General features: G+C 37.9%; 1 protein-coding gene across 2 annotated transcripts in view; it reads right to left on the bottom strand.

Moving 5' to 3' along the window:
* BMP5 (bone morphogenetic protein 5) overlaps nucleotides 1-25,109 on the bottom strand; it is a gene marked incomplete at both ends in the record, with an annotated part of 51,973 nt that extends 26,864 nt beyond the window's left edge. For both annotated transcript variants that reach the window (XM_084261822.1, XM_084261823.1), the window contains 2 exons: nucleotides 2,154-2,346; nucleotides 24,626-25,109. In XM_084261822.1, the coding sequence (XP_084117948.1) occupies nucleotides 2,154-2,346; nucleotides 24,626-25,109 (677 nt within the window). The remainder of the gene's footprint in view (nucleotides 1-2,153; nucleotides 2,347-24,625) is intronic.
* Nucleotides 25,110-26,562: the final 1,453 nt, after the last annotated feature.

Genomic DNA, 26,562 nt, shown 5'->3' with positions numbered 1-26,562 from the left:
GAAATCAAATAGGTAGTATATTGCTGCATGTGCCTCTTTTGGCATTACCTTTCCATTAGAGGACACTGGGCTTTCGGGTTTATAAAAACAAATATAAAACATTTATAAATTGATGTTTACATATTGAAAGAAATCAAGAACTTTCTTTAATGGTTTCACAGACACAGTTGTCATTTTAAGTAGTCTGATAATATTAAAGTCTGATTTTGCTTCAGAGCAATAAGCACTTTTGCTTTCTTTAAAACAGAAGAGAGACCACTTACTGGGAAAACATTAAAAAAAAAGAAAAAAGAAAATATTAAACAGCTTAGAAAAACTAATGTTTCCCGTTGGTTCTTAAAAAAAGAAATCAATTGAGTTTGCAAGTGAAAACAAGGCTAGTTACACTAGCCTTGACCTGTGCTCTTTAAAAAGGTATGTTTGCTCCTTCCCATTTCATTCCTGCTTCCAAACTGTTTCTTTTACAACACATGTCAAAAGAATTTTTGCAAGCTGAAGATGGAGCTAAAAATAATGCTGCACTGTTTTGTTCTTGCCCAAATTTACTAAGAAAGCAGAAGGTTTTCTGTAAGGATGAGTGCTTTCCCTCCTGTTGGTTCTGCTCCATTGATATAAAATAACTCCCTGTTTATAGTCATAAAGATTTTATAACTTGATTTTCAGAGATCTTACCTGGAAGGTACAAGCTCAAGCTTCTGTGGGCAGAAAAGAGATTTGAACTCTAGCCCAGCCTTTGAGCTAACTGGCAATGAGGCATTTCTATTCTCCAGAATACTCTGTGAGTTCAGGCTGTTATTTTCTTTGCTTTTTCTAAACATCCCTGGGATATAAATGATTTATCTGTTCTAATATGAACGAGAGTTTTTGTTGATCTCAAAACAAAACTATTTTTTCCACTTTTCTGAGAAAAGACATAAACTAATTTCAAAACATAAATTTTGTGTGTATGTAAATTTTGCAGAAGCATCTTGAAATTGCTATTTTTTAATGGGAATTTTCAGGTAATTAGTTACTTTGCCCGGTGAAATCTCGTCATTTACTCAGGTGTTTAAGAGTCTTGGAAATAAGTCACACACAGAACTCTACAAACATCGATTCAGAGATTTGCTCGTGTAATGACATACTTGTAATTTTCAGTTGTAGTGAGCATCATGTGGTAAGTGTGCATATGTCATCTTAAAGTCTGTGACTTTATCCTTTAATTACATTCTGCAGAATATTAAAACACGTGCAGAGAAGCTATGTTCATTCACAAAGTTGAACAAACTATCTGCCATCAAGGAGCTAAATGAATCTTGTCTGGTAATAAGTACCTCAGTATCAGCAAACCTTTTTTTTTTTTCTCCCAAATCCAGACACTTAGAGATTCACAAATTCACCGAATGGCAGGGGTTAGAAGGGACCTCTGGAGATCATCTAGTCCAACTGCACTGATATAGCAAAGTCACCCAGAGCAGGCTGCACAGAACAGCGTCCAGGTGGGTTTGAATGTCTCCAGAGAAGGAGACTCTACAACGTCTCTGGGAAGCCTGTCCCAGTGCTCTGTCACCCTCACATTAAAAACATTTTTCCTCATGTTCAGATGGAACTTCCTGTGTTTCAGTTTTTGACCATTGCCCCTTGTCCTGTCACTGGGCACCACTGAGAAGAATCTGTCCTTTCCTCTAGGCATCCAGCCTTTAGATATTTATAAACGCTAATCAGAGCCCTTCTCAGTCTTCTCCAGGCTAAACAGACCGAGCTCTTTCAGCCTTTCCTCACAGGAAAGATGCTCCAATCCCCTCATCAACCTTGTGGCCCTCTGCTGGACTGTCTCCAGCAGTTCCCTGTATTTCTTGAACAGGGGAGTCCAGAACGGTGTATACGACTCCATTATTTCTTCACAGAGAACATGATCCCTCACCCTCTCTGTGCATGGGCAGATTATTCAGTGAGATTAGACCTGTAACTCTCCAAAAACCTGGAATAAATTACATTCAAGATAAGTCTTATTGTTGTTCCGTATTTGTTGTTGTTGCCTAGGAATTAATATTGCACAAGTCACAGTGACAGCAATGATGCCTTGTCAGGGGTACACTTATGATTGTCTGCCTACTTAAGATAGAAACACGAGACATTATTCCACATGTGATAAGTTCATGCCAAGACAGTACCTGTTTGGATATTCTTTGATGATCTGATATATGCTAATCTGAATGGTTTCATTCTCAAAGCGGCTGTTGCTTCTATCTTTGTATATCCGGAATTCAGCTGCTGTCACTGCCTCTCCGTGCGGGATCTGAGTGAGGTCAAAGCGAAACTCTTTGTAGTGCCTTCTCTGGTGGGAGAAGTCCTTGTCTCTTTCAACTGTGAGAAAAAGAGTTGAATGTAAATTAAAGAGAAGAAATGAATGCCCCTTTCCCATGATTAATGGAGCCTGGGAGTAAACAAACAGGACAATATAAAACTGTGCAAATAATAAAGCCACAAGCCCAGACATACTTCCAGTTAAAAGAAATTCCACCAGCCCTGTGTCTTCGGTACAAAAGAAAAAACCCAACGGTGGCATTTATACAAATTCCAGAAGCTGGAGTGGAAAGAATATCAAAAAAAGAGCTGAAAGAGTGTATGTTGTAAAGTAACTAGAAAAATAGGCAAACGAAAAACTGTGAAAGGATTTAGGACTTCAGTTTAGCTGTAAGTGCAGCAGCAGTAATGTCAGAGCCATAGATGACTTTGGAAAACACTAATTGCTGCTAATAACCAGGCAGATGAGAGGAATGCTGCTCATTTCCACTTAACGTAATAAATTCTGAAGTGGTGTTAAAGTGCACTGCAACTACTATATATTTAAGAAGCAGTTACATCATATAAATTAGCACATGTTGCACTCTAATGGCATAAGCGTCATCTTGCCAGTGGTCAAAAGGAGCCATCAATCAGGGCTGAGTGGATCTGGCACCCCAGCAGCACAGGGCATAGCACTACTGGCGTGAGAAGTCCCCTCAAACCTGCTGTGGGTGGGCAGGTGCAGCTCCCACTGCTTCTGGCACTCTCATGATTTAATGTAAAAAAGTTAACCTCATCATTGCTTGATTCAGGATAGCACAGAGTTTTACAGTGGGAATAAATTGAGTTTGCAATTGATTTGGGGCTAACTCGAGAGTCCACTGCAGTACTAACCCTGAGTTAGGAGTGACTTTTGCAATAGAATATGTGTTTTGATGTGTCAGGGAAACCTTAGGGCCACAGTATTGGCTGATGACCATTTTACAGGATTAATACTTCAGATTTTATGGGTATGGAAAGGAAAATGATCCATGGTTTCCACTGCCACAGAGGGCAACATATCATTGTGATGAAGCTGTGCTCCATGAGAAGATAATTTCTCAGCTCTGGAGAGGCTCTACCTGCCACCAATGAGGGACAAAGCCTAAAACAGTCAGAGCTGGGATTCAGTTTGGATAACCAACTAAACACTTATGACTGCACCCAGCTCTTTTCAATGCTCCCTCCTACACCCCTTGCTCTTTTACTGCCTTAACAGTGCTCAGATCTGAGGGAGGAAGAGTTCTGAAAAAGGGTGTCTTTAGATTACAGCTATATGTATAAATAATGACTATGCTGTTACAATATATATGTATATTTATACTTAAATGTTTGTGTACACCCTAGCAATTTTGCCTACATACACAATCTGTATGTGTTTATGTCTGTACAAATGCATACATTTACATATAAACCTGCATGTGTGTATTATTACACTGTATATGGGGTCTTACAAAATAGAAATGTACTAAAAGAAAGCACAACACATTTTGGGCCTGCTGTGCAAGGGTATAGTTACAGGCATATTAAGGTGAAAGCTATGGAGAGAAAAGTACTTGCATCCTTTTCAGAGCAGTAGCTACTAGTTAAGTAGTAACCTGTAGCTGGTCCCTTACAGCACCTCCCTTTTACCTCTTCAGAAATCTACACTATCCTTGTTTTCATCAGCATAGATTTCTTTAAATGTACAAATCTATGTTGCCTTAAGAATCACCAAGAAAGAAAATATATATAGGCTATAAGAACGCTTTATCTTCTGCGAAAATGAACTTTCTCCTGGCTGACAAAAGGAAAATTGTCTGCTAACTGTGAGGTTTGCTTGGCTCAAGTGCATATTTAGCTTAGATGGGTTTGCCATCGTGTAGAAAAAGTAAAGGAGAAAAGAGGCAGGGGCATGTAAACGGCCTGCTCTGTACATGAAGATGAATGGGCTGCTGCTGAAGAGAAACAGGATACAGGCTCTTTAGCAGCTCCACTGCTCGCTTCTAAACTGTGAGATACACACAGAGATCTGACTTGAGGTTTGGGATTCGTTACCTTTTTTTTTTATTTAATGTCTATGTGAAGCTTTTCATTTCAGAGAGAAGTTGGCAGAGATTAGCATATGCAAATGCACTGAATGGGGGAGGATTTTTTCTGCTGTAAAGAGCCTGCTGCAAATTTCTGAGGTTATAACTGAACGTTTTGAAGCTGACATGAAACAAGTATGTCAATAACCTTCAAATGAAAAAGAATCTGAAGGCAGATTTAATGTAGCAACCCTTTCTGATATCGCTGGTGGGTATTTATTCAACAAGTACTTGCCAGCATGCATGGGTAACTAAAAACTACTCACTAGGAGTAAGCACTGGAGAATTAGACGCTGAATGAAAGGTTTAAATGCCACTACTCCTGACCTGTTTTATTTTTATTTGTGGCTGAGTTTCCTTTTGTCAGTTTGGAAATCAGCAGTTCTCTCCTTCTACGGCATAGTTTGGACTGAGACTTCTACAATACCCTGCGATAGCATCGGGGGGTTCTCTCAAGACCACTCACAAAGAATCCTGATAGCCACTTCCTGACAGGCCCACAATTAATTATTACAGCTCACACAGATAGTACTTATCTGTGTTTCCATGTATACCCGAGGAAGAGACAGCACTGCCATCCGAAAGGGACACAAGTTCAAAATTTCCTTGGGTTGAGACAGCGTTTACAGGTGATGTTGCAGTAGTGATGAATGGCTAGAATGATGGCCGAGTTATAAAAGCGAAATGTTATTTAATAATGGTGAGTATTTTAATACTGAAAATAGCACACAACTCTTGATCCCTTCTGCATCTGATAAATGCCTTGTCAGGGAACACTGGGAATGCTCAGTTGGGTATCTCTAAGGTTCTTTGTCCTGCTGAAATGGCATGAAGTTCAGGGGGCACCATGTCTCAAATATTTTCATTTCATATGTGAGAGCTTTTCAACACTTGCAGGCCAAAAACTACAGGTTAAAATTTTTAAGTATTCAGTTCTTCCAGAGAGTTCTCGTGCCATTCCAGCTCTGCTCAGTTCATCTGCCAAAATACATCTCTGTGGAACCGATCACAGCATCTAAAAACCAGTTGACCAGAAAACTGGGAAGTCCTTTTATAACCATTGGAGGAATATATTTTTTTTTTGAAGTAAAAATAACTGGAGTATTAGGGTCAATGCTGATTTGCTCTCGTTGACCAAGATTCTTAGCATCAACTTTTAAAAATGTTATTTTTATTTCACCTGAAACTAATATATTCAGCACTTCGGTTACATCAGACAAATCATGGCTCAGGAGAATATCCCAAACACCTGTGTGTAAGATGGGAAAGAATGATATTTTCCACCCATGTGGCAAACTGATGAAATATTCATATTGTATTGATGCTAAGCCCGAATCTATGAAGAATGAAGACAAATTTACACCCAAACGATATTTTGGAGAAGGGGGTCACCCTTTACACCAAGATAAAATATCATGCACTAATTTTCATTAACAAAATTATTTGCCTTCTGGAAATAAATACAGAGCACGTCTATGGATGGACTATAATTAGTAATCTGCATTTTACCAATTCAGCTATGAATGCATGATTAACTGTTGATTGAGCTTAAAAAATGCAAAAAGCGCTGCGCTAGCAATGAGTTTAGGTCACAGTGCATGAGGGATGTGCTCTTTCATTAGTGATTAGCTCCCCACTGACATGTGCTTTGCTTTTCCTGAAGAGGCTGGTATGCGACAACATGTAGGGAAAGTGAAAGCCTCTTTGGCAAACCAAAGATATGTTGTAATAAGCTGATTTTACAATGTAAGATCCCAGGTCCCAAACAGGATTCACAAATAGTGAAGCTTCACTAATCAACTTAATGTCACTGTTTAACTACTAAATATACATGCCAGAGGGCCTTACAGACCGTGGGTAACTATAAGGGGCAGCTTACACTAATCTCACTGAATTTCACTGTTTGACTCTGAATTCTTTGTATAAGCACTAAGTAAACCGGTCAGTTTTAATCACTTCAAGGTGATAAAGGTTACAGTAAGCTGATACACTACAAACGACACATCTTGAATATAATGAAATGCTAGTTTATCTACAGTGAACACTTGTGGTTATCTGACAAAAACAGGTCAAAGGTTTCTGGCGTTTTCTCCTGAAATTACTCAGTGCTGCCTCTAATGACTGATAATTGAAAGCAGAGGCTGGAAATATCAAATGTGGTAGGTGACAGATAAGCAACAGATTAATGCAAGTACTCTGTTACAGGACACTAAAAGGTCAGAGGCCCTAGGAATTAGCTATTGTGCTACTGTGAAAAGACAGACATCAAATAGCTGTTTACCTCATTCTTGCTCTTCTCTCCAACATTCAAATTCTAGAAACACATTCTCTCTTCCACAGTTAGACCATTTAAAGTGACTCCCTTTTTATAAAATAAGGCAACAAATGCTTTGCAGGTCATGTGGATGGGAGAAAAGATGCAATCCTAGAGCAGAATTAATTAAAAAAAAAAAAAAGTGCTATGCCAAGTGTAAATATCTTAATGAAGTACATCAGAGAAAAGCTAAGAAGCACATCCATCAGAACATCATTCTCAGTTGTGGAGACTAGATAACAGATTTTTTTAAAATACATTTTAAAACTTTTTAACTTTACACTGTAGAAAATTAACAGTTACTTCAGAAACTTAGACAAAGCTTATCTTTCATCTTTTTACTCTGGAAGTCCTAAAAATGGAAAATCTAATTCAAAATTTCTTGAAGTAAATGGCAGCCTTTTCATTCTGTCCATTTGAATGAGAACTACCATCTTCTAAAAAAAAAGGTTTTAAATCAGGTGGATTTTTAAAGTCCAAATGTGATGAAAAATAATTTCCAAAAGTGATTATTACAAAAAAAAAAAAAAGGAAAGAGTAAATCATTGTGTAAGCACTACGGCTTGAATAGACTTAATCTGTTTTACATAAAGGTAATAATCCTGATCTGGACCCAGGAAATCTGTTTGGAGTCAAACACTGACTAACAGTCACCTGTCCCGAAAGGACTGTTGCAGACACCAGAGCCGGCTGCCTGATACCTTCGGTGGAGAGACACTTCTGTTTGTTGAGTCAACTGTCTTACACCAGTCAGTAAGACAACGGAGTTTATCTACGTTTCCCCTTTATTAGCGTCTGCAGCTCTGGAGAATAGGATTTAGAGACAGCCCTTGCTCAAAGGACAATTCAGTCTCCATCAGCTGCTTTGATGATGATGGTATCCGAACTGCCAGGATGCTGGGTGGCCTGGCAGAGAGACATCTCGGGCCACAGCACAGAAGAAATCCAGCTGTTGGGAGTTAAAATGAGAAATTTTTGTTCTCACATCTGATTTTTTTATTAATTTGATATTAGGCATTAACCAGATAATCATTCACCTGAAAGTTTTAACTACAGAGCTTCAGAGTCATATGCCCACTTGCTTGTTCTTTTCGTCCCAAGTCTCCCGCATTTCTTTTCACCCTTTTCATCAGCTGAGGGAGGGCTAGTGCACCCTGGTATTCCGTAGTTAGGGAAAGTGGGAGATTTAGATTTAATAACCCTTCGTTTCCCTCCCCATCTCCCCCCTCAGCTGAGGTGGGAAAATAACACTGCACAGGTTTTGGTTACGTCCATCCATATGTCTTAGTGATGTTCAGAATTTGCTTTCTGAACTGAGTTCTTCTGGGAATTCATCTCCAACCAAAATAGATAAGCCCATATTCAAAGTCCAAGGGCCAGCATGTAAGGAACCCTTAAGCCAAAAATGTAGACAGGGACTGAAAATAGGTGTCCCCAAAATTACATTCCACATATGCCCTAGTTTAAACATGAAACTCGTTGTCAGAATCTTAATCCAGATTCTGATCCCCTTCCAACTGACGCAAAGCTATTTCCGTAATCAGTGACAATTTTGCTTAATTAGGGAGGGTAAGTCTCCAGAAACTTTACTATTTTTTTTTCCATAGTACTGTTTCTTAAGAACTGCTTTATTGCAGCACTGTATATTTGAGTTTCTCTGTATTTGTTGTTTTTAGATTGGTTGTATTTAAAGTAATTTTAGATTTACAGATGTGGTTTTGAAAGAATGATGTAAATTGCTTTTACATAAAATATACTTTCTTATTAAAACACAAAGCAGAAAGCTTGATAGGTCATGTTCTGAAGCAAGTTATACTGCTGTAAATTTAGAGTTATTTCACTAAATTCTTTATTTGCAGTCAGTTACTGACATCAATGAGCAACATTTGGCTATTTTGCTTAACTAAACTGGGGATGGTTTGAAATTGATGAAATACTATGCAGTTAGTGGCAGTTTCAATAAATGAAATATCATCTATTGTTTATTGAATCCAGATTTTTAATGGTAGAATATCCCTTCCATAATTGCACAGAATTATTGAACTGTATGAATTGCAAAGTAATTCAAGTCAAAGTAAAGTCAGTGAAAAAATCTTCAGTGACTTCAACAGAATCTAGAGCAAGAATGAAAACTAAAGACATAAACAAAGAATTAAAAATAACAATACATTGCCTGGAATATTTTCAAGCACATATTGTTTTTTTCTTAATCCCTCATAGACGAAATTTATTTCAGTATCCCATACTTTATAAAAATTAACTTAAAATATTCATATATTTTTAACCACATAAAATATATGGGAGAAAGACTGAGAAAGCACTGTTCTATTACTAAAATTTTAAGTTCTTAATTTTGTTGTTCTAGTCAATTATATCTGATCGATTCTTACCACTTAAGAAAACACATTTGAAAAAGTTAAAATAGTTTGAAACACTAAATTATTATTAAGGTAGGCTTTGAATTTATATGATTTTTACTTTGTAATCCCCTTGAATTGTACATGCAAACTATTCAACTGGTAGGCAGCAACTAGGCAAATAATGCAAGTTACAAAAACATAATGAAATGTAAGTCAATATGTGGAAGGATAGGTTTAATTTGTTTGCATTAATTATTTTAAGAATTAGGGCTCAGTTAGTAATTAAAAGCTTTCAACATTCACCCTGAGCAGAAGAGTGTTCCCAGGAAGCATATAATACTGCCTGCCAGGGACTTCTATAAGCGCAGACCTAGAGGGAGAGATGTCTTGACCAGAGAGATGTAACTGTGCTTGGATTTCTTACGCATAATCTTCCTGGGTGTTCTGTGCACCATGAGATTACCTATGATGCTTTCTTGTTACTTCACACTGAAACATGGGATAAATAAAATGTTTACATGAAATCACTGGCTTTTGATAGTCAATTTTTTGGATGAAAAATACATTGGTAAACATGTGCTATTCACTCAATTTACTCTTCACTGTAGCAAGTCAAAACAAGTACTACCCTGCAGCTGCTCCAATAATAATTAAATGCTGGAAGGCTTTCAGTTGTTGATACTGCCTAAGTGGAAAAGCAGCACCTGCTTTTCTTGTGCTGGTTTGATCCTGGCCAATGAAGGAGTAGTAGGGGGTAAGTAACCAGAATAAAGAGATTGAGTTTGGGAAGTGAATTATGGAAGTCTAAGTCTGGCTACTGTCACAATCCAAATACAAAAGATAGTTGACAATGTGATTCCTTAAAATCTATTTTTTTCTTCCTGTTTCAACAGTATAATGCACTGTATCCTTCAACCTCCCAAATGCAAAACCTTCACGCCAGTTGTTTAGGTGTAGCACAAAGCACAACAAAAGATACACTGCATGTATGTGTGTTTTCACCCTGCTAACACCAGTAGAATGAATCTCAGCTGAATCTTTCTCCATAAATTTTGAAGTTGAAAGTCCAGCTGGTCACAGCTTCTAGGATTAACAGTAACAGGTCACATTTGGACCTGTTTTGTGCTGTCAGTAATAACGTGTGCCAAAAGAGAGAAACATCGTAAACAAGTGTCTGGGAGGAGTCAATGAAGAAAAAAATCACGCTGTTTTGAATGTAACAAGTGTGGACCCTCTGATTTCTTCATTGTCTCGAAGCACGCTGTATTACAAAGGCACTCCAGACACAAATTTCTATTTTAAAAATGCATATCCAGTAGGTTTCTGGTTGTGTGCATTTTCATCAGTGATAAATATTTACTTTAACAAACAGAAAACTTCAGAGGAAAGATCACTGTATTATGCAGTTCTGAGCTAATACATAGACAAGTTGGTTAATCCTTACACCACCATGCCGGAGGTTGTTAATTTTGTCTGCATTTTCAGTGATGTCTATTTTGTCTGGACTTTGGCAAAGCCAGTACATTTTGACACGGTCTATCAAGAGACTTCTATTTTTTTCCTCATACTTGATTTTGGTTTTCTCTAATCGCAGATCGTCACAAAGAAAACGAACAATTATTCCCAGGTTTCTGACTGTGTGTGAAAGTCAGGATGTCAGATCAACACAACCTCAAGGTTAACAAACGACAGAAAAAATGAATCCTCTTGGGTTCAGCTGCAACTGAATAGGAACAAAAGTTATACCTTTGGGATCCAATGGTCAGAAAAAAGGTGTAAGTTATAACTGTTTTGACACTGTAAAAGTATACAGATGGAACATAACTTCTGAGAGGGGTGAAAGGGCATATATCATCATAGGGCAACTGGCAGGGGAGTAAAAGCTAAACATTAAAGCCCATTCTATCTTCCCACATCTCCTTAGTTCCTGCTCGTGTTAACCCTCCACTTACTTCCACAAAGAGGTGGAACGTCACTCCAACATTCACACATGTTGTCTAATAAACTCCATCCTTTTCCCACTGTGGAATTTGTCAGGAAAGCTTCCATGGAAGTTGTGTCTGCCTTCCAAAGTGGATACGACTGGCTAAGCACTATTTTCTGCATACCCTCTGCTCACATCTGAGTATTTTAATATTACCCACACCCATTAACACAGACCAAACATTCCACAAAAAACAGCCCAGCTGTAGTAATGATGAGGAAGGAAACTCTCAAGAACATCTCATTTAGAGAGCAAAAGAATGCTTTATTACATATAATAAATCAAAAATAGTTTGATATGCTCTATTATAGATTGGATATTATATTCATTTGTAAAAAATAACTGATCACAGGCCACGTGCTGTGCTGGTATCTCAGCACGACCCAAATGAATTCAGTTCCTCAGATTTATACATTGTGTGCACAAGAATATAGTGGGCTAATCACTGTACTAACTGAGTCAACACCTTAAAAATTAGAAATGTAAAAAGACTGGAATTTCATCTTCTATAGATCATTATCCCGCAGTTTGAAGGTTTGCCCTGTGCATGCTCACTATCGGCCAACACCAAGGAACCACGGAGGAGAGCCGAAGCAGTGGTGCTGCGAAAAGAGTTATGGGGACAGCAGCAGAGCAGGGACAGGCCCTCCCAGGCATTACACCGGGCAGGCAAATGGGAGGAAGATGAGGAAGAAGAGTAGCCAGGAGACCTGGGTAGCAGCAGTGAGTGTGACTTCAGACAGCAGGTTTTAACAGCCAGTTTGGGAGCTGGCTGTGATCTTAACAGCTTGTTATATTGATTCAAACCACACCTTCTCCTCTGCAGCTCTGGTAGTCAGACCTGGTCATGATTTATTCTCACAAAGAGAAGGAAAAAACACCTGGACCTGGATCTTTTGTTTGTTTGTTTGTTTTCTGAAAGAAACTTGAGTCTTACCAAAGTTAATGAACACTTTGACTCTTTCAGGGCAGAAACTCACTAACTGTTAGTGAATTAAAAGATCTCTGGGTTGGCCATCCAGCATTACGCCCACACTGCCAGAGGAAAGGAGAAGCAATCTTCACAAAAACTACTTGTGCCATGAAAGACCTCAGATTAGCTCCAGGTAACATGACAATAGAAGATGATCCTTCACAATAGGTTACTTTGGACAGATGGGGAGAGAGACACAGGAGTCTCAAAAAGACATAAAAAGCAAGGAAATAATTTCTGAAGTAGAAAGAAAAAGTATGCCACATTGAACACACAGAATCCAGTAACTGACTGAGCAAGATCATCATGCCACTCAAAAAAATGCCAAAAAACCTCAGGAGGTCATCTGCTCCAATACCCCTGCTCAGGCAGGGCCACCTAGATCTGGTTGCACAGCACCCTGGGCACAATTGTGTTAAGTCCCGCAATTTATTCCTGTTATTACACATGGGACTGTATTTCTCATATTCTTAGACAAGTTACATACAAAGACAATACCCAGGCTGATTGCAGAGGTATATACAAGTATAGCACATCTCTAGAACAGCAATGACAATCTCCTGAAGCTCATATTATATAATATTGGCTTCTCTCCACTCGTAATAGGTTGGTGTGTCTCAGACAAAATTTGTATGTCTTTCTGTAGAGGAAGAATGAGCCAGGAATGGCTACCTGACCACTAACATAGTGCTTTTATGTCAAACGCAATCTTTTTCATACAACACCATTAAGAATATTTGGCATGCATTTTGCAGCATCTGATCAGCCTTTGCAGATATTTGCCATGAACCTTTGTTTCTACCAGGTCTGGAATTAACTACTGCTCTAATCTTTGGTGATAGGCCTGGTTTTCTTTTTTAGGTTATTTGGAACCATCTGTTGCCCATCTCCAAAACTGGAAGCATCACAGTGTCTTCTTCTTGGCGCTTGCTTTCATTCCTTCTTTGATGAGAGCAAACTCCTTGACGAAGAGCAAGATGAAGCAGAATGGTTTATCCACAGTAAATCTCATTGACCCAAGGTGATATAATGCTAATAAAAGAAGATTCATCCCTGCACATCAGTAGGTAGCAATGTAAGCACCGGATGAACAGGTCATAACTTGTGCTTGTAGAGCCAAGGTTTCAGTTCACCCGTGTTCCAGTTTGATTGGAGTTTTGTGATGAGCCCCTTTTACGTTAGGTCTCTCCTGTTCACATACATATGCTAGTAAGCATAACCTTTGTATTTCTCTGTTTTTGAGAAATACATACAAATATGTATTTCTCTGTTTCTGAGAAATACATACAAATATGGAGAAAGTAAACCACAACTGCTGAGAAAGCATAATGGGGACAATATATTGTTAATCTCACTAATATTCCCTCCATTTTGATCCAGTGAATTTCAGCATAAACATCTAGTTAGTATTCATTCTATAGCATAAGCTGTATCTGGATTTTCTATTACTACACCTGTATAAAAATACATATGTATATTAATATATGTTTTAAATTAATATATTTACTTACATTAAATCTTTTATATCAAAAGAAGTGTGGCCAGCAGTTAGAGAGAGGTGATTCTGCCCCTCTATTCTGCTCTAGTGAGATCTCATCTGGAATACTGTGTCCAGCTTTGGAGCCCTCAACATAAGAAGGACATGAACCTGTTGGAGTGTGTCCAGAGGAGGGCCACAAAAATAATCAGAGGGCTGGACCACCTCTCCTATGAAGACAGGCTGAGAGAGTTGGGCTTGTTCACCTTGGAGAAAAGAAGAATCCAGGGAGAACTTATAGCAGCCTTCCAATACCTAAAAGGTGCCCATAAGAAAGCTGAGGAAGAACTGTTCATGAGGCCATGGAGCAATGGGATGATGGGTAATGGTTTTAAACTAGAAAAAGGGAGATTTAGGTTGAATATTAGGAAAAAGTTCTTCAATATGAGGGTGGTAGATTACTGGAACAGGTTGCCTGGAGAGATCATAGTGGAGGATATTCAAGATATCCCTGGAGATATTCAAGGTCAGGCTTGATGGGGCTCTGAGCAATCTGATTTAGCAAAGATGTCCCTGCTTACTGCCGGGGGGGGGTATGGACTAGATGACCTTTAAAGGTCCCTTCCAACCCAACACATGCTATGATTCTATATATAAATTAATCTCCCTGTAAATGTGACCTCATTGTGATATCTACCCTCTGTAAACATGATTTATAGTTCAGTAGTTTCAGAAGTGATAAAAAAATATTACTTTTCAAAGACCCTTGTGGTTAAAAATCAATAGTCTAGAATCTCACAGAGAAGCACCAAGTAATTTTTCTTTTTTATCTAAAATATGACTCATGCTGGGTGATAAACAATTTACAATAATGCCATAATTATGTGTAATTTATTACTACGGACAATTAATTCTTCACAGCACTTCATTCTCCAATAAGTCTAATTATCAGTGTTTTAATGAAATAAAATTGGAAGTGTATTATTTTGCCTTGTGAAAAGCAGCACAGTCAACCCCATGTATTTCAAAAGCCATCAGCTGTATGAAAAGCATTATAGAGTAAGAAGCATTTGAAGTTCCTTTCTGAGCCTTTAGAGTGCCCGTTTTCAAGAACTGCATCTGTTTCTGGATGCTGATTTGTTTTCATTTCTGTTTTTCTGCAACTACAGGGGATAATCACTGGTCTTTACCAAAACCTTAGATGTGACCATAAATCACCAGAGCAGAGACAATCGCATAGCAAATATCGTACAACTCCCAAATGCTCATGGGAACTGGCAGTTCTAGGGAAGCGTAAGGAACTCTGAAGATTTGGAAAACCGCAGAGAGATAGAACACTTGTGGCAACAGGGGTTTGTCTCTTCTGAATCATCACATGTGAACTTCAGCCTGACAGTATGGTTGATAGGCCTTTCATTCCTTCCTTGATCTCTTTGCAAAAACCTCCAACCTGAGACAAAGAGGAGAAGCCCTTCTAGAAACAAAGAAAATTGTGTGATTTTATTCTCAGGAGTACCAGGGATCCTAAATGGATAAGGAACAGCTTAAGGATCCAATTTTGCAATCAACTAGACAAGGCACAGCTCTTACTGACTATGAGATTACTCGGCACCTCATACCACTGAATTCTGCTGCTGTTTTAGTCTTCAGCTCTTTGGAACTGGTCCATAAACTCTCCTCCTTATTTCAAAATGTTACAACAGGATGTAATTAAGTACAATTAACAAGGAGGTCAAACGGTCATCTGATAAACAGTGGCCCAAACAGGCAGCTTCAAAGGTCAGGGCTGCTACAGCCACATAGTATTGATGGGAAAGAATATTGTGATTTAAGGGGGAAAAAATCCCAGTGACTAAAACTGAAGAGATTTACATGCTTTCTATATTACATATATGAAGCCATGCACATAGACTGATACGCATGCACTCATGTCCCAGAGAAGCACAAGCCTATATTCTGAGAACAAGGGCTAAACTAATCACGCATTGTCTACCCATTGCACAAAATCAAAAATCTCAGCTTTGGTGCTTTAATTCCAGTGTTTTTTCTTATTTTTCGCTATTTTGTAAAACTGTCTGTTATAAGGAGACTAAATAGACTTGCTGCATGTACAGAAGGGCTTTTTTTAGTCCTTTTAAACATAACAATTGAGACCACCAAGAGGAAACACAAGCTGTTGCAAGGCTTTTATGAGCAAAATATTTTACAGAGCACACGGCCAGAGTAAAATGAAGCTTCTCAAGAAGAAAGTTAAAGTCAGTATTCTTCAAGGTCAAAGAACAGAAGTGCACAGAAGTGGAAATGAACACAGAAATATTTACCCATCCGCATTTTGTGGATTGGAAAACAGGGGCACCCTGTTTTCGTGCTCTGTCTGAGGTTCTCCAGGTTTTTCCTATTTGGCTGCTCAGACATTTCACTCTTTGACTTTCAGGTTTACACTAGGCTGGGGCTCTGACAGACTCACTGCAAAACACTTGCAAGCATTTCATGTGTGAGGCCGCAAGATAGCCTAGTCAGGAGTAGCAGATTAACCTTCAGGATCACTAGTGTGTTATGACTTGCAGTTATTGACAGATACCCCACCTGAGGTAACCTTGTGAACAACCTTCCCAAAGCTATGCTTCGGCTGGATTTCAGCCATCATAAATCACCACAAAGACTACAGCTGACATGGAGTTGTACACTGAGCTCGCTCTTGCTCACACGGCTTTATCACCCACACTGCTGTGTGCCCACTCTTAATTTCCCAGCTAATGTTTTTGCAAACCACACCACTAGAATCTCCCTGCTCCAAGCACCAGGTGCCATCAGGTGCCATCTACCCACTGCTCCAAAATCAGACTCATAAATCATTCAACATCCCTGCTTTTTCCTTTTCTCTAGTCTAGGTTTGCCAGGACAGAATTTAACACCTATACCTCCAAAACTGATATTATCCATATCATAAAAGTCCAACACTGTATCTTTTTGAAATAATTTTGTAGTTCCTTATAATTGAATACCCCACCTATATTTCCCCCTCACTTTTTATAAAGGGGTGTTTTAAATGGATACGCCAAGACAATTGCTATTAATTTATAGTAATTACTCTGGATTATGGGTACAGTTTTTTCCAGATAATATGAATATAACTTCATTAATTTGACTACAGTCAAAGACATGAGAACTAGAACAACAATAATTTAACTTGCTAGACACAGTCTACAAAAGGATAGAATCACTGAAACATTGATGTTGGAAAAGACCCCTAGGTTCTCATGGGGGTCTGAATGGGCAATACAGCTAAGTCAGATAAAGATAAACCTAACGGAAATTTCAGCTATTCAAATTCCTACTTCCTCCAGATTGTCCTCCAAAGAGAGTTAGGTGCAATTTTGCTGCTGCAAAATCCTTGGTTGTCAACTGTGGATATATCCCAAGTGCCACCACTGGCTGTCCTGATTCATTTTCTAGGCTCTGACTCATTAATAATTGTCATCTCAGCTTGCTCAGACTGACAGTGGGGGAAAAAAGTAAAGCCACATTCTTGCAAAGCACCACACATGTCATTGAATTGTATAACAGAAGTAGATAAAGCCAAGTTGTCCATCTATTGCTCAGAAAGAGTTCAGAACTAAACACTTGGATTTACCTTTCAGAGCATCTCTCAATAATAGTGTGAAGTTTCTGAAAGGAGAATTGAGCTCTCTTCTCTTACTTGTTTTACAGTCAAACAAATTCATAATTCAGTACAAAAAACAAACCAGCTCCTGCTTGGTGTACCCCACCCACAAACTTGAATAATGTAGTTGTCAGGATTGACAAGTTCTGCCTGCTGTAGCATTTCTGTGTTTTATTGGAAATTTTAACCAGGGGTGTTATTTTAAGAGATGAGCAAATGGGGAAACCCCATGGCCTAGTCAATAAAATATGAACTTTAGGTGCAATGGAGCACTCATAAATATGACTCAGAACAAGGGGATTCATTGTTTCTCCCAACCCCTTTTAGCTGCTTCTCTGATCTCAACCTCTCTGTGTGCGTCATGGCAGCCCTCATCCTTTAACCTGCGGTTTTTAAAAGCTGGCTTCTATATTATTTATGGCCACAAATGTTAGTAGCCCGTCTGTGTACTCCCTGCATACACATACTGAAGGAGGGGGGAGGCTATGTTTTATTCTGCAAGGAAATTTGCCTGGGGATTCAAGTGTCTGTGGAGGTTGAGGTAGTAGCTCTGCTTCAAGGTGTTGAGAAGAAAACTGCTCCCTTCACCTGCAAGGCTCACTAGAATAAACTTATGCTTTGACAAATTTTATCTTGCATTTGCACATCATCTATGTTTATCATGTTTTGTCCTCTTTTGTGTTGGGTTTGCCCTTTCTCTGCCTGTATTCACCTTCTTCTCTGTAGCAAGATGATCTTTCCTCCACTTTTCTAACTCTACTGGTGTGGGAAATACTCTCTGTACTCTAACATTTCACTACATGTGAGGCACAGAGCAGCAGGACAAACTCTCCCAGTAATACCAGCTCCTGCCGTGGCTGTTTCTCTGTTGTCAACCTTTCCCATGCCCAGTAGGCCTGGGTCCAGCCCCACACATTGGCTGCTGCCTACTGAGAAGAAGAAGGCTGTCCTCCCTGTAAGACCTGGTCTGTGACTTGCCATTTTTCTCTCACGCCTGCTCTCATTCCTTCCCTCTCCATTTCCCATGCTGTCGCCTAGTCTCACTGCTCCATGGCTTTTAATCCCTTCTGCAGGCAAATGCCACTGACATAAAATTAAAGTTCAGTGACCTGGCCTAGCCAGCGGGGGTTAGAGACAAGGGAAAGGACAAGTAGGAGAGGATGGGGAAAAGTGTGGGAAATAATTATAAAGTCTGGTAGCAGCCAGAGCTCTCCTGAAGCCCTGGGGAGCCTTTCTTTAGCTGGAGGCTGCAATTGGCACTTCATAAACTGTTCATTCTCAGCTATGTGGAAACACCAGACAACACCTAGAATGATCAGACTGTAATCAATCAATTTTCTGCAAAACTCTATTAGTTTGTGGACCTATGAAAGCAAGCTGAAAGGAACCGCCGTGGCTAAAAAGAGGAGAAAAAGGAACTGCCCGTGTCATAATTACCTCCATAACTCAGGCAGTAAGTAGGCAGGTAGCCATGGCAAAATTCTTTGCATAATTTAACATTCACAGAAAATAACAACAGAAGCAGTAAGTATGGGAGGTCACTTATGTGCAAAAGGTGTTCTGTTATCTAAGCAAACAACCTGCGGTTTAGAAAGAGAACCAAGAGGCTCTCCGTCCAGTCCATGGCAGAAGGATTCCTCCTGTAATACCCTCCTCGCAGCAACGCCTCCACAAGCCTCCCTCTTTCTTCTTCATGGCTAGCCAGAGTTACTACAAGATTGTGTTTTCCTGGGAAAATATGTACTGCACAATACATACAATTGCCACAACCCCACCCAAAGTCTGTGTTTAGTCTGGAAATGAGTGCTTTCTAAAGAAGAAGCGGAACTGGGTCAGCAGTTCTTCCCAATGGGAAAAATATTAATAATAATATATATTCTTATATATACCTATACACATATATAGCTTTTCACCATGCACGTCTAACCATCTGCTAAATCAGTTTCTCTTCAGTTATCTGCAATTTCTTTCAAATCTGTCGGCAAGGAAAGTCAGACAGTTTTATACCCCAGTTAATGGAGAGCTTGACGTTTTTTTGGCTGGGCAGATACTATAATTTACTTGGATTTTAAGTGTTAACTTTGGCAAAAAAGTTAATTGACAGTTATAAAAACATTATTTTGTTAGATGACATTTATGGATCACACACAAACCTATTTTGAGGTAGAGCAATATAGTTCATAAGGTTCATGTAACATGAGAGATTTCAAAGGAAATATAAAATATTTCAATATAAAACAACAATTGCAGTGTAATTCCAAAAAGGAATACTGAGAATATTTCTTGCTCAAAATCAAAAATAATTCCTAACAACCTGCTTTGCCTTCACACAAAAATTGTTTAAAACTTCCTAATAAATTGTAGCGATCGTATGAGGACTTTTAAGGAATGCCATTCTGTAGGTAAAGTCTTTTAGTTCTAGCAAAAAAACCCAACCAATTTTGCAAAAAGTTGTGTTGATATTTAATTTGATAATAGAAAATTATCTCATCATTAATAGTTATTTCTAATGCCTGATTGCAGGCCTTGGTCACAACGAATTAGTTCAGCTCACTGATTGGGGGGGTGAAAATTTTATGTGAAAAATACTTACAATTTCAAGATGTCAATGAGATTTACATTGGGTGATTAACTGAGACCCTCTTGAACTAATTTGCTTTAAATTTCATTTAACAATGAAAAATGCCATCTTACTGACTTTGGGTTGCCATTCAAAAAAACCTTTGCAAATGTTTTCTCATTTTTTCTCAGTATTGAACCAATTCCACAAGCAAAGACATGGGTTTATTTGTTATTTAACAAGTTTTATCTCTGTAATAGCATCCCTCTTTTCAAGGCAAGATAATAGCACTATTTCCGTCACTTCAGTTAAGTCTGTGTCAATATTTTCATTAGAAGCCTGCATTTTATGGACTAAACCTGTACCTCAGCCAAGGAAATTCACATTAGGTTAAAATTAAGACAACAACATCTGAAATCCACTGGAAAAGAAAGAAAGAAAGTGCACTCATTCCTAAGATCTGAGGAGAGAAGTTAATGATTCTGAGGCCTTTTTACATCTATCCTTCAAACCCAGCTCCCCTTGCACAGCTCCTGGCATCTGATAGTTTAGCACTCCCAATCCCTTGCTGATGATATGTTAGCTGTGAGTGGAAGGTTGTAGAAACTGAATTAGGAATCCTTTCTCTTTTTGTGTGCAACAGAAATATATTTGTACAGTGATTCAGTGTGGATTGATGTACTGTAGGTTTCTTAAAGTAGTTGTACAAAAAAAAATGTCATTCTCTGCCACATTAGCATTCTGTGATGAACACAATAGCCTTTAAATCTTGTGAATTTATGTATTTGCTTAGTGATCCAGGTTTAAAAAGAAGAATATAATCTCCAAGACAGTGTACAAATGGGGTAGAGAAGCTGGAGAAATATAAACAGTCTTTTCTGCCTCAAACAGGCAAAATTTCCTTTGATTTTGGTGTCTGATTTAAGAACGGATCACCGTGCGTGTGGTTTGTGTAATGCAATAATTAAGATTGTGGAATCATATTGTGTGTAAAGAAGAAAAGGTGTGTTTCTGGGATGCATCAGATACTTAAAAAAAATCTCCATAATGTTCTATCTTTCTTTAAATTACCATGCATAAGTCAGGGTCACAAACTTTACGGTGACCCTCACATTTGAGTTTTGACATAATATACATATAACAGAAAGCCACAAACCTTGTATATATTTATTGCCTATCTTATAAAGAGTTCATATCATTTCATAGGAAAATACAGAGAAAGAAAACAGAGTTGCTTAGAAAATGCAGCAATCTGTTTAGAGAAAAATGTACAGATGTTGTAAACAAATGAAAATACAGATAATTTGAATTGCATGAGAAGGAACACTTAAGTACAGTGGATTTAATGATCACTTTGATGCTAATGGAAAATTCAGTCCTTGAAATGTTTAAAAGTAGTTTATAGAAGTGCTGCTGTTTCTCCAAGCCTCAGTCATGTACATAATTTTTTATTCAATCTCCCTCTTTTGGTGAGAGGTGAAGAGTGGGAACACCAACATTTGTCTTAACAAAGTCTTTCCCTAACTGAATTTTGAGTTAGCAGAAAAGTGAGTAGGACAACATGAATATTATTTGTCTGTTCTCTGAAGAGCAGGGTATCCTATGTATGTCATTTTAGGACTCTGGCCAAAAAGAAGATGCCAGAACTCTAAAAAGTCAGGGCTTTGCAACAATATAATAAAATATAACAACAGGATAGAAAAATACCCAGTGAGGAGAACAAAGTCTTGAACTTGTAGGTGATATAATCAGATCTTTGAAAACCCGAGTGCATTTAATGGAGGATTTATTTTTTGAACTGCTTGATCAACCCCGGTTAACTCTTCTGTTACAATCATCAATATTTATGGAGAGCTGCCAATGCACAGTCTTATACAACATACAGGGCAAGGCATAGTCTCTGTCTTGTGGTATCTTTCAAGAAAGAAAGAGATGGAAATTCTGGTATAAATTCCAATATAAAGAGCAGGTGTTTACAATTTTAACTTCAGGAGAAGTAAATGCAGTCTTGTTTTCCTCCGTGGTTGCTTGACAGAATTATAATTGCAGTCCCCTTGATGATAATTTTTTAAAATTTGTTTTTGAAAGTGAGGTATTTGCAACTCTGACAGGTTGATTTTTGTCAAAATTAGCATGCAGGTTTCAATTATTATTCTTTAATATAACATTATTTTTCCTTGTCTATTTTTTTACTTTACTTTTTTAATCTTATTCACCTTTTTCAATCTTATGTTTAATAATTCCTAGCAAACGTCTTGGCTATGTATTTCTTGTTTTAATATATAGTTCTTAAATTATTTTAACTGGCTACAATTATATAGAAAAGTTTCCATTTAAAATATCACTATGATTAATAAAGCTTTATAATTACACCTTATGTAATTAATGGTGTGCAAGTATGAACATGGTGAACACTGTTTCCAGAGCAGATTAATCTGATGCAAGTTGACTGAGGCTTCAAATCTAAAATCAGTTGAGTTATTACTGTGCTGCATCAGCATTTATTGATTTTAAGGTACAGTGTTAGCATTCACTTATCACTGCATATTTTCCCCATTTTACATTAAAAGAACTTGCCCTCATCTGTCATGATCTTATACTGCATAAATCATATAAAATGGTTACCTGTTTCCATGATTTATTTCATTTTTATGTTAATTATACTGAAACATAGGATTGTTTAATAAAAATGTTGAAGCTAATCTATATTGGTCATCAATATTTCTTACATATGTTACACAGTGGAATGTGTGATAAACCAGAATATCCAACATCTATGGAAGGGCACTGGAAGTGAATTAGGATTTAGCTCCACTTAGAGCTGAGACAAATTTTAATTTTACAGAGACCTAACAAAACCTTGTATTTACATGGTACTATTTTATAAGTAAGTTAACTGTATCTATTAATCATAATTGCTGGAAAAATAAAGCATCTGACTCCCAGAAATATAAGGTGAAAGATGTGCTTTAACTTCTCAAAATTACTGTCTTAAGGCAACCCTGGCTTCTCAACCAAACGAGACAAATATTAGAAACTTCTCAGTCAAGGTAAAATACTCAGTGGAAAATTGTACTCTTCCAGAGAGGGATTTTTCTGGGGAAACACAGCAGGATAGGGCCAGGACATACCTGACACTGAGCCTTCAATGACTTGTACTAACGCATTGCAAGAAGTCCTCTTGAAATCAAAGATGTTTTGTGAAATCAAAGGCTAGGTGCCATGTAAATAGTCCTCAGAGCCATTTATGAAATGGTCTGCGACATATTTACTGAGGGCATTTCTCAGCACACACAAGGAAAATTTTTGCAGGATCAGGGCTGTGACTAATCCTTAGGAGATCAGAACATTTCCTATTTTCCTTTATAATATTGCCATTTTAAATTCAGCTGACTCCAGATATTCCGGGTAAATTGAGGCATACGATGATAACTTCAAAGCCATACACGGATAATATGTAATTCTCTCTTAAGGATGAAGAACACATTTTCCAAAATGTAGATTTTTTTTTTTTTTTTCCTAGTCTGCTATTTCAGGAGCAAGAGCAACAATCAAATGTATTTAGAATTGTGGACATGTAACTCTTAAGGAAAAAGATCCCGGAACTGAACACATCCTGATCTGCCAAATAATTAATGAAAAGTAATTTTATTATTATGACAACTAAACTCTAGGGTGTCATTTTCCTGGAAATTTGAGTTGTTGAGGATTTTAGTGTTTGGAAACATTTTTAATCCTGCAGCAAGGATTAATGACCTGGTAGACATAAAAGGTACAGAGTGTGTGTGATAATCTGAAGGTATTTCAGAACATGTGCCGCTGTTTAAAAAGTTTCCAGAGAAACGATTATCCTGGAAAGCAAATGCCCATCAGATTTTATACAAACTTATTGAGAAACTTCAAGTTTACAGTTAAATCTCTTGCTATTCAGATCAAATTAGAGGGTTTATTTGTTTGGGGCTTTTTAATTTTTTAATATTTTTTAGCTAGCTTTATGAGTTCTGCAGCATTTAGAATACTTATAAAAAGAGTAAAGACATTTCATGAATTATTTGCCGCCTTCTTAATGAGATTTAAGTTGCCTTCTATTAAAAAAATCTGCAACTGCCTTTTCAACTCAGAAGCCAAAATAATTAAGTTTTATCAGGTTTTGTGTCTGAATTGATATAAGTTTCAAAAGCATTCTTTGCTTGCATGTATCTGGTGTTTAATACTCTGATTGTTATTTAATTTATTTATGACACAGAAAATAAGAACCACTGCAGACTCTGAGCACCGTGGCAGTGTAATAAAAGACAGCCTGAGGTTATTAAATAGAAATAACAAAGAAACAGCAACAGATTATTTAAAATCCAGCCAGCCAGCTGAAAAGATAATAAAACTCTGACTTTTATCAACAGAAAAAAAAAACCCCTCTAAACAACCTAAGATTTTTTTTCTCCAGAAATGGCTTAGCTTTTCCCTTTTCATAACATTTTAGGCTTTAAAACATTAACAACTGATGTTTGTTCATGCCTGAGCCTTAAGGAAAACAGTGAGGGGAGTAACCGAGCAATAGGCATAAGTGTTTGATTTTTTGAGATTTAAAAAAAAAAGAGGAAAAGAGTTAGTTGGCCTAAGGCTAGAATTTTCATTACATCAATGAAAGAAAGAAAACAGAAGCCAGCAGAGGGGAGTTATAGAAATTGACTTTATATAAACAGTGAGAAAAATCTCTTTCCACGGCCACCTACAACGTAGCTACTTTACCATCAGCACAACTTTTCTTTTACCAGTGGCACAGCAGCCCCGGGCCCAATCCTGCCATTTTAGAACAGGTTACCATCCGGCCAAGAGGTTTGCCCCTCGCAAGAGCAGGTTAACAGTTTGTCAAAGAGAGCAGAAGCAAAGAAAAAAGTAAAAACATTTTCCACGTACCTAAATTGACAAAGCTCATGACCATGTCAGCATCATTCAGAAAGTTGGTGTCGTGCAGGCTGGCTAAGGGAGGATTCTGTGTGGTCAGGGGGGTCATGCGAGATAATTGTATTCTCCGCGAATATCCATTTGGAGAGGCAGGGTATCCTTTCCGTATCCCTCTGCTCTCCCCTGCCATTGATCCCTTTAGCGAATACTCCAGCTCCTCAGAATCCTCTTCATTTGTCATGGCATTATACAGGTCCAGCATGAAGAGGGGTGCAGAAGAAGCCTGCTTTCCTGGTGAAAATGGTCTGGGTCTGTGAGGTAAACCCAGGATAGAGAGAATCTCTCTCTGAATCTCCCTTCTCTCATGGTTCCGCAGCCTCCTGTAAATAAAACTCGAATGGACATGATTGTCTCCTAAACCTCCCTGTGCGTGACCCACCAGAACCCAGCAATTCCAGAGCAAGCCCACGAAAGCTTTGAGTGCAGTTAGGTTCATCTTTGAAAAGAAAAAGAACAAGGAAAAAAAAATTTAAAAAAAAAAATCTTTTCTCCTACTTGTTCTGAGTTCCTACGAGGTCTGCTTCCCCAGTGGCTGAAAAACAAAATTTACCTATTCTTCATGTCAATGTCATCTCTAAACGTAACATCTTTGATGATATCTCTCCCCCCACCCTGTTTAAATATTATGGAATGTGTCAGGTTGCAGTTATTTCTAAGAAAGCTGAAATTCAGACTTCCAATTTTCCACTGTTGTTATCGTTTTTTCTGCATTTATGGAGCAGAAGACCAGTATTTTGCCAGCTGACCTAGGCATTCCTATATAAACCTTAGATAACCGGGTCTTTGGTGGGGAGCTGTATTAACAAGAGCTGTTCTTCTGACACATTGTAGTTCCCAGAGTTATCTTCCCTCGTTATTCTCAGTTCTTCGTACACCTTGCGCTCTTCCCAAGATAAAATCCTGAGTCACAGATTTGTCTTGATCTGTACCTTGGTGGTGTAACACATATTTGTCCAGCAGCCTGGTGATAACTTTAGCATCTTTTGAATCGCTGGAGTGTAAAGTAATTCTAAAGCGTGTACTAATCAAATTAATGTGTTGCCATGAATTTACTCAAAAAAAAAAAAATCCTTCTGTAAATCCATTCAACCCTTTTCAGCTTCTGAACTGTTATTTCCAACTCTAGCAGGCACAAATATAACAGTTCTCTTCAAGAGAGATCTAAAGACTAATGTAAGCACAACCCTGCTGGGAAAGAAGAGGCTTCTCATTGTAATTTGAAACGGGTATAGCAAAAAAGTCCTTAACCCTTCTGCTGCCAGACAGAGCTTTAAACCTCTCCCCCCCTCACACCCCCCCAATTTACAGTAATGTCCCTAATGTTGGCTATTGGATGCTTTATATCCTAAGAGCTTACAGAATCAATTTTAACTTTAATGGTTTTAGGATATATAGATAGCTAAGGGCATGGCGTAATGTGGTAGCTCTTGTGAGTCTCTAGTCGGTAAACTTGAATAGGAAACTCTCATAACAGACTAAAATAGCATCTCATTAATTCAAGAAATGTTTATATTTTAGGTAAGTTTAGCAAACAAAGGTGACCTTTTTAATAAACTCTGTAGGAAATTTTGTCGGTTAGGCTTCATTCGCTCTTTTCTAAAAATGTCGGGAATGTAATCTGAATGAAAACAAATTTATTCAGCAAGCGAGATTTCGAGTTGCACATAGCCAATGGTGTAATTATGGTTATAGTCCCAACTTTAATAAACTTTAATTTGCAATGATAATTTATTCAAAGTATATTTTGACTCATAAATCTCTATGTTATGTTTCCCAGTAAATATCCAAAGCTAAAATTTAATCCCACAGCCTATTATTAACTGGAGAAAGAAACAGCTTAACTGAAGAAATAAGAAATATTAAATAGATTTTAAAGATGCAGCTTATGA

The sequence above is a fragment of the Gallinula chloropus genome (assembly GCF_964237585.1).
Source record: "Gallinula chloropus genome assembly, chromosome: 3".
NCBI lineage: Eukaryota > Metazoa > Chordata > Aves > Gruiformes > Rallidae > Gallinula > Gallinula chloropus.
This window is presented reverse-complemented; position numbering and strand designations above follow the sequence as displayed.